The sequence below is a fragment of the Chinchilla lanigera genome, unplaced genomic scaffold (genome assembly GCF_000276665.1).
Source record: "Chinchilla lanigera isolate Chin_1 unplaced genomic scaffold, ChiLan1.0 scaffold00008, whole genome shotgun sequence".
Taxonomy (NCBI): Eukaryota; Metazoa; Chordata; class Mammalia; order Rodentia; family Chinchillidae; genus Chinchilla; species Chinchilla lanigera.
Window position 1 is genome coordinate 35,880,306 of NW_004955409.1, and position 8,701 is coordinate 35,889,006.

Consider the following 8,701-nt stretch of genomic DNA (forward strand, 5'->3'; position numbering starts at 1 on the left):
CGGGCTCGGCTGCCTCCCGGCTGCACCCTCCCCCCGCCCCGCCCCCGCCTGGAGCCCCTGGGCGCTGGTCCCGGGGCCGCAGTTCTGGGTGCTCTGCGCAGTCTTTTCTCGGGAAGGAGGGGCCGCTTGTTGAACGTTGACCTCTTCCTATGAGAGTGTGGGAAACCAAAGAGAGAAAAAGGACTGGCCCCAGGGTCACAGGTTAATGACCCTCTTGGCCCGAGCACTTTCCCCCAAAACAACTGTGGGGAACACAAGGGCACCCCTTTCTATCAACAAATGGAGAGCTGTCTCAGGGAAGAGCTGTTGATGTAAGGGAGTCTGAAGCGAGAGCAGTGTGAAGGAAGGAAGGGGCTGCGGGGTGAATACACACACACCGCACCATGCACAGTTCCCTGTGGCGCCAGGACGGGCTCCAGCACTGTCTCTGCAGAAGGTCTGCCCTGGAGCTCTGCTGTCCCCGCAGCTCTGGATGAGCGCTCCGACCCAGTCCTCATCCTGTTTCTCTCTCCCAGAGCCCAACTGTTGTCACTTCATGCTCTGCCAAGGAGGAGGGGACTGCAGTGACAGCGGGAGTAGCTGAGTGGGAGGCAGGGCCGGGACTCAGGTATGGAGAGGGAGGTGCAGAGGCCAGGTGCCAGTGAGACGCAGAGACAGAGCAGTGGAGCCGGGTGAAGGGTGGTGAGAACCGGGGGCAGAGTGGGAACCAGAAGTAGCAGAAAAGGGCAGAAGGCAGGGGTACCTGTGGGTGGCGGGCCTCTCAGCCATGTTGGGAGCAAACCGACCCGGGCTACCAAGTCTCCTACACAGCCTGGGCGTGCCCTTGGCCCTGGTGCTTCTAGCTGTGAGGGTTGGGTGGGCCCAGGAGGGATCAGAGCCTGTCCTGCTGGAGGGCGAATGCCTGGTGGTCTGTGAGCCTGGCCGAGCTGCTGCAGGGGGCCCGGGGGGCGCAGCTCTGGGAGAAGCACCCCCAGGAAGAGTGGCATTTGCGGCCGTCCGGAGCCACCACCACGAGCCAGCAGGGGAGACCGGCAACGGCACTGGTGGGGCCATCTACTTTGACCAGGTAACCACCCTGCTCCACTTCAGGGGACCAGTTAGGGACCTGGAATTCACCATCCAAGCCCGCTTTGCTGTCCCTCCAACATTTTCCCCTAAGATGGCCACTTATCATTTCTCTTCCTTAAGGTGCGCGCGCACACGCGCACACACACACACACACACACCTTGCCCTTTCTCACCTTATCTTTTGAATACTACACTCCTGTTCACCTCCGTTTCCTTACTTTTCCCCTGCCCCAAGCCCAGTGCTACCCTGATGAGCTACAGGCATCCCTCAGCCCCACAAGCAGGTTCTGCTTCCCCTAGGTCCTGGTGAACGAGGGTGGTGGCTTTGACCGGGCCTCAGGCTCCTTCGTAGCCCCTGTCCGAGGAGTCTACAGCTTCCGGTTCCATGTGGTGAAGGTGTACAACCGACAGACCGTCCAGGTGATGAAAATGCCGGGCCCCAGCTCCCGAGGGAAGGGAGGGAGCATCAGCAGAGCCCAGCTGAGCCCTGGGCAGTGCATCCACTGACCTGTGTCCTGGGGGCCAGGAGCAAGGGAGGAAGGCCCTGCCTAGCTGAGTGGAGGATGTGCAGAGCCAAACCCTGGCCACCCCTCAACCCACCAAGAGAGTCCATTACATCCCAGATTCCCAAGAGGAAGCCCCTGGGAAAGTGAGGGTCCTAATGGTGAATGGGTGCTAACCGGGCTCCCCTCCCTAGGTAAGCCTGATGTTGAACACATGGCCTGTCATCTCAGCCTTTGCCAATGACCCTGATGTGACCCGGGAGGCAGCCACCAGCTCTGTGCTGCTTCCCCTGGACCCTGGGGACCGAGTGTCCCTGCGCCTGCGTCGGGGGAATCTTCTGGGTGGCTGGAAATACTCGAGCTTCTCTGGCTTCCTCATCTTCCCACTCTGAGGGCCCAAAGGCCTTTCAAAGCCAGAAGTCCACCCCAACTACTGCTCTACCTACCCTCCCCACCCCCAAGACAGCATCCCTGGGGCAAGACAGACCTCCGCAGGTTGCCTGTATCCCACCTTCTTGCATGAAATCCTGTGCCAAGCTCAAAAACAAGAGAGAAGAGAGAAGAGAGAAAAGAGAAGAGAGAAGAGAGGAGACGGAGAAAGAAGAGAAGAGAAAGAAGAGAAGAGAAGAGAAGAGAAGGGAAGAGAAGGGAAGAGAAGGGAAGAGAAGGGAAGAGAAGGGAAGAGAAGGGAAGAGAAGGGAAGAGAAGAGAAGAAGAAAAGAGGCATCCCTTGACCTGGCCCTCCTCATCCTACTCCCATGCACAGGTCCCCTTCCAGCCGCCCACTGCATCTCTGTGCTGCAGCCCTAGGCCCAGGGCAAGGTTGAGCAGGGAGGGAGACCCACAGCATTGCTTTGCATTCTCTGCTTCTCCTGCTCCCCCCCACAGCTTCCTGCTCAGTGCTATTTGGGGACAGGTGGACAGGCTCCCACAGGGGCCCAGATGGATCAGCCTCAGAGTACCCTGCAGGTCCTTCCTGTGAGGAGCGCCAGCATTATGGATCTCAGCCCACACCACCGTATGGTTGGGGCAGGAGGCTCAGCCTCAAGCAGAAGTGTGGGGAGGGCTACAGAGTAGTCCAGAGCCTGCGGCTGGTGAGGCAGGAAGGGGGCATATGCTTAGCCTGAACCTGGTGCATATTCTACATGTGAGGTATGATCATAAAATATGATAAACATTTTTAATTATTACAGTAAAAGACACTGTTATTAGTCTCCCTTACAATACCACACACACACACAAACTTCAAACACAGCCCATCATTCTTGCCACTTTCTGAAGCAGTTCTGGGCATCCTTTGGTGAATAGCTTTAGTTGCACTGTCATGGCTACTTTGATGTCCTGAATAATTGATTCAAAACATGTATTTTTCATGGTCATTTTTTTAACTCTGAGAAGAGCTAAAGTTGCCTAGAGCCAGATTCAATAAATACGGTGGATGAGAACATACTACAGTGAGTTTATGAGCCTGCCTTCCCTTTGGCTAGCACTAGATAGCAGCCTTCACCGTACTTTTGATCACATTTCCTAAAGAGCCATCAACGCGGACTTTCAGAACTGCTTCAGAACGTAGGGAGGACAATAGGATACACATGATTTACTGCAATAATACTTTTAAATTTAAGCATTCACTGTATATTTTGATAAACTCTTGTGTATACCATCAGGGAGGATGTTGGCTGTCCATTTGTGCCAGATCCCAGACGGACTCTGCCCTCACCTTCCTCCCGAGACTTGGCTGGGGTGGGGGGTGTTTACTCTGGCTGCAAGTAGAACTGAGAGCTGGTGTACAAAGCTGGAGGTGGGGCTAGAAGGTCACACAGGGTCCATGGAATACGTGTGTCCTTTGCTTGGCCACCTCCTGGAACTGCTCCGCCTTTGATGTCTGGATTTCAGTCACTTCACACTCTGACTGCAGCTTCTTCACCAAGCTGTCTCACTGAGTCACCTCCCTGAACCTGTTCCAGCCTGTCCCCAACACCTGGCTCCTCTCTCCTGATCTGTGCTGTCACGTTCTCCTTCTTAAGCTTCTTAGTACCTGGAATTTTATGATTCCTCTCTTCAACTGCTCACCTGCCAATATCATACATTCTCTCTCCTAGTCCACTGTCCCACTGGTCAAGTATGGATGCATCAATCAATACAGTAACTGATAATAGTAGTGGATGAGACACCAGAGGCTCACTAGAGAGAGCAGATGCAGCTTGAACCAAGGGCTACAGATACAAGCAGGTATGGTATACTGTAAAGAAAACATATGTGAAGTTACATATTACAGTCAAATAAAAATAATAATGTTCAAGTTAAATTGGAAATACCAGTGTAAATTTATGGTTTTAAAAATAGAGCAGGGAGTGTAGCTCGGGGGAGAGCACTTGCCCAGCACTGCCTGCCATGCATGAGGCTCGTAGTTAAAGCACCAGCAATACACACACACCACCACTACCACATCATACATGTAACTTTTCTGTAGCCAGGAGCAGTAGCTTAAACAAAATAGATTATTTTTGTCTCATGTGAAAGAATCTGCAAATAAAGAGTTCAAGGATGAGTGGCAGTTTTAGGATTATCAAAGCCAAGTCTCCTTGCTGTTCTATCATCTTTGAGATGCCATTTCATGACCCCAAATGGCTTCTTGATCTCCAGCCATTACATCAGCCTAACATCTTCAAGGAGAAAGAAAGGAAGAAAGCTTGCTTTATCGAAGCTTTCTGAAAGGTACACCCAATGTTCCTGATTATATCTCATTGGCTAGCATTAGTCACACTTGGCCACACCAACCCAGGGAGATAGGACAAGAAATACAGTCCTTATTCCTGCAGCCATGTCCAGCTGAGAGTAAGCTAAAATTAAGTAAGCAAGAAAGAATGAATATTAGGGAAGATGACTAAAGGTTTTTTTTAAATGTAATTAGTTTGTTAATAAAAGTTGCTGTCTTAGGTTTCTGTTGCTGTGTAACAAATTACAGCAAATTCAGTGGCTTAAAGCACCACCTTTTTATGATGTCAGTTTCAGATCAGAAGTCTTACAGAGCCTGACTGGATTCTCTGCTCAAGGTTTTACAAAGTCAAAAGCAAGGTGTAGACAAGGCTGCCTTCATTCCTAGGGTGGAAGAATCCACTTCCAAATTCATTTGGAATTCAGTTCTTTACTGCTGCAGTACTGAGATTCTTGGACGCCTCTACTTTCCAAGCACCAGTTGCAGTCTGTCCCTCTCAAATTTTGAGTCCCTCAGGTCTACCTTTCTGCCACATCCCTCTGACTTAAGTGGAGAAAGTTCTCTGAGTTTAAGGAGTCACATGGTTAAATTGGGCCCGCCCCAACATCCAGAATAATCTCCCCATTTTAAGGTCCATAATTTGCATCTGCAAAGTCCCTCTTGCCATGTAACACAAATATTCACAGGTTCTAGGGATTAGGGCAGAGATATCTTTAATAAATCTGTGTATCACAGTCTTTAACTTACAGATGACACCTTGTAGAGAAAAGGCATGCAGTGCAGTGCACTAAATGCATGCAAAATGTGCAGCTTGAAAATTCCTATACCAGATATATACTGGCTATGATATATCAGGTGTATATTGACTCATTTTAATCATCTTAAAAAGCAAATCATTTCTCAAGTCCAGGGCTGGGGATTTAGCTCAGGAGCACAGCGACTGCCTGGCATGCACAAGGTCGTGAGTTCAATTCCCAGTACCGGAAAAAAAAAAAAAAAAATTCCACCTCTCAGGTCCAAAACAAGAATTCATTGATTAATCTAAATTTTCATTAGCATTGATTTGATAGCCAAATTCAAGAATTGTTCTCAAGTGAAATAGTATCCATCTCTTCGGTTTACACATCCACTTTTATAATGGGCTTAAGTGCAGTTTAAGATGTGCATGGCCTTTGTAATTATATCTTTGATTTACTGAAATGTGTGAATCTTTTAGAGAAGCTTATTAGACTGATGAGTCGACTCAAATGTTTAGGAGGATTTGATTAAATTTGTAATCAGTGTTAGAATAATCTGACTTGTAAAATGTGTAGATTTTAGTCTGTTTAAATAGTATTTACATGCCTAAACAGTTATTGCTTAAGAAGGTTTATGAAATACATAAATTAAACAATAATAAATAAAGTACAAGTGGTGGCGTGTGTTCCTCTCCAGGTGCCAAAAGCTGCTCAGACTTTAAGGATCCTAAAAATAGGATCCACCTGTCCACCTTCCCTATGTCCATGCCCTGGCAGCTGATTATGACAGAGAGAGGTCCCGCTGATGACAGACTCACTGTGGGTCCAAATCCGAGCCCTCCAGCCACAACCAGTTCTTCATATCCCAAGCAATTTTTCTCTGGTTTCCTTTGCCACTTTCTTTCCTCATCTTCCCCAGAGTCCACATGTAGCCTTCTGTTCTCTACTTCAACCTTTTGCAGCACTGGCCCCACCACCAGCAGTAGGTACCTCACTTCCTACTTGACTGTAAAGAACAGACACCCCTGGCAGGAACCCTTCCTCCATCACCCACGCACTCACCTTCCTTCTCATCTCTGCTTCTTCCTGTCTGGTGCAGCAGAAGCTGAAGTCGCTCCCCTGTCAAGGTAGCTATCTTCATCCACAAGCCACGGAGCCCATTCCCTTCAAGCATGCTCTCCATTTTTACTTTTCTCTCCACTCCTTCCCTTCAGCACTTAAAGTTTAAGGTTCAAGTCTCCTAAAAGCAAAAAGGAGAGCTGTGGCAGTAGCTGTAGACATGGATATGTTTGTCCTCACTTCAGTATGCCCTTGGAGCTAGTTATCATCATCTTACCTCTTACTTAGACCAAATGTCTTAACGGAAATGTCACTAACTGCTCACCTATTAGTCACTGGTAAACTCTGGCCTCCAGTGCTCCACCTAAGCTGCCCTCAGCCAGTCACTCACAATTTACAGTCACTAAAGTCCACAGACACCACCTACTCCTCCTGCTGCCCATGATCTCCTTAACATTTGACCCTCTTACCCTGCCCTCCTAGGAGGAGTCTCTGCCCCAACTTCCCCGACTGTTCAGGGAACACCCTGCCCAAGCCCAGCTTCTTTTTCACATTTCCCCACTACTGCCCTTCTCTTAAGCACAGGTTTCCCTTATTTCCTCATACACTGGATTTTAAATCTTAGTTACTTTTTTCATTGCTGAGACAAAATACCTGATACCCAAATTTAAAGGAGGGAAAGATTTATTTCAGCTCACAGTTTGTAAAGATTTCTGTCCATAGTCAGCTGGCACCAAGGAAGGGTAGCACAGCAGAGGGGTACTGCAGAGGAGAAACAGTTTATGGCATGACAGGCTGAGGGCAGGAAGTAGTGAGGCAGCAAAAGCTGCAGCAAAAACCCAGCCTGCCTTTCCCTTTTATCCCATCCAAACTTCTGGGTGATACCACACAACTATGCTAATTCCAGTCAGTGAACTAATTTAGTACCACACACCCTTAATTCCAGTATCATAGGCCCTACACCCAGCCTGCTCCAAAAAGCCCACCTATGAGCACATGAGGCTTTCAGGGAGACACCTAGACACAAGCCAAAACACTACTGAAAGCTCAGCATGCTGCAGTCTGAACTTAAATGCTTTGGGCACTATAGCTTTTCTCCCTCCTTCGTTCTTTCTGTGTACCAGTACAACCTTCCTGTTACCCCAACCAAAAAATAGCCATTCTCCACAGCCACCACTCTTTCATATCCAGTACTCACATCCATTGGTTCTGTTCATTGCTTTCCCATCTACACTGGCTCAAACCACCAATATCTAAGCTAAGTTATTATAAAAGCTTCCTAACTGGCCCTTGGCCTCTAGTTCCCCCCACTTTCAATCCTTTCTCCATTTGGAAGTTGTCATAGTGATCTACCTGAATGAACTTCCCTGTCTAAAGGCTTTTACCATCTCCCAGTGGGCTTCAGAATGAAATCTGTATTTCTTTAAATTGTTTTGTGAGATCTTTCACAATCCAGTAACTGCAGTTTCTGCTGTTTCAACTTTTACCACCTACAAAATTGTGACAATCTAAAAAAGGGCACCCTTGGATCGGTGGGAGGGGGGAGTATGTCATTTGAGTCAAAACTTAACAGGACCAGGAAAATCATTCTTAGACACAACAAAGGTAAACCAAGACCATTTGAAGAAAATCATCTTAATCTGGACTGCACTGAAATGGAGAAATCGTAACTGATGCTATACAGTCCATTAATCAAAGATGAAGAGGCCATACATTAAGGGGTAGGTGGGGTAACTCCACCAACAAGATGAATATACTTGTGTGAGAGGCATCTGAATAGCAAGTAAAATGGTGGGTATAGGAGGCCCTGTTCAGATCCAACCTCTCAGTAGCTGCACCTAACCCTCAGTGCACACCACCTTCTCCTATCTGTGCCTCATTTGCTTCAACTATAAAAAGGAGATTAATTTTATCTGCCTCACAGGGATAGAAAGCACCTAGACCAGTATCTGGCACAGAGCAAGTACTCAATATATGTAAATTGCTGTTACAGTGTTAATTAATGAAAAGTTAAAACTTGTATCCCAGGGATTCTTGGGCAATTTTAAACAAGTAGGATGCTTACTTTCTAGTGGTATTTTACTTGTTACAATATTTCTGTCTTCCAAGTATGTTCATTTCTACCTACAAACACAAGGATGTTTATCTACCTTGTAACATGGGAACTAGGATAGAGAACAGGATTTCTTTATCTTTAGTTTGCTGTAAGTCATGGGACTATCTGGATGCTGGCTACTTTCTAAGTCCTCTGTTGGAGACATAGAAAGCCTACCTGCCTTGCCAGTGCCCCACATGAGAAGGCAGAATTGTGATGGTTGCAAATGAGGAACAGTGGCCACTAGTCTCATGTCCACGGTTCTAGACCGTGGAGAAACCTCATTTATTCACCACTACCCTCCCAAAATAGGAGGAATCATAAATGTCTGGCCAGCTCTTGTAAACTGTTCAAAAGTGAAGAGAAAAATCTCAGCATCAGAAGGCTCAGAAAACAGTGTAGGTGAAAATCTGATTACTTCTTGAATATGTCTAGAATAGAAAATGAAAGGGTAGCCGGGCATGGTGGCACACGCCTGTAATCTCAGCACTTGGGAGGTTGAGGCAGGAGGATCACTTTG

General features: G+C 47.7%; 1 protein-coding gene across 1 annotated transcript; it reads left to right on the forward strand.

Moving 5' to 3' along the window:
• Positions 1–31: 31 nt before the first annotated feature.
• Cbln3 (cerebellin 3 precursor) lies at positions 32–2,180 on the forward strand. The gene is made up of 3 exons (XM_005376997.2): positions 32–1,066; positions 1,369–1,488; positions 1,766–2,180. Exons 1-3 carry the CDS (start codon positions 767–769, stop codon positions 1,961–1,963), a joined length of 618 nt encoding a protein of 205 aa, XP_005377054.1. The 5' UTR covers positions 32–766; the 3' UTR covers positions 1,964–2,180.
• The last annotated feature ends 6,521 nt before the right edge of the window (positions 2,181–8,701 follow it).

What these genes read in the sequence shown, in the direction of transcription:
- Cbln3 (XM_005376997.2), top strand. Translation starts at nt 767, where the DNA reads ATGTTGGGAGCAAACCGACCCGGGCTACCAAGTCTCCTACACAGCCTG. An exon ending in GGGCCATCTACTTTGACCAG is followed by an intron (nt 1,067 to 1,368) that starts GTAACCACCCTG and finishes TGCTTCCCCTAG; the next exon opens with GTCCTGGTGAACGAGGGTGG. An exon ending in ACAACCGACAGACCGTCCAG is followed by an intron (nt 1,489 to 1,765) that starts GTGATGAAAATG and finishes TCCCCTCCCTAG; the next exon opens with GTAAGCCTGATGTTGAACAC.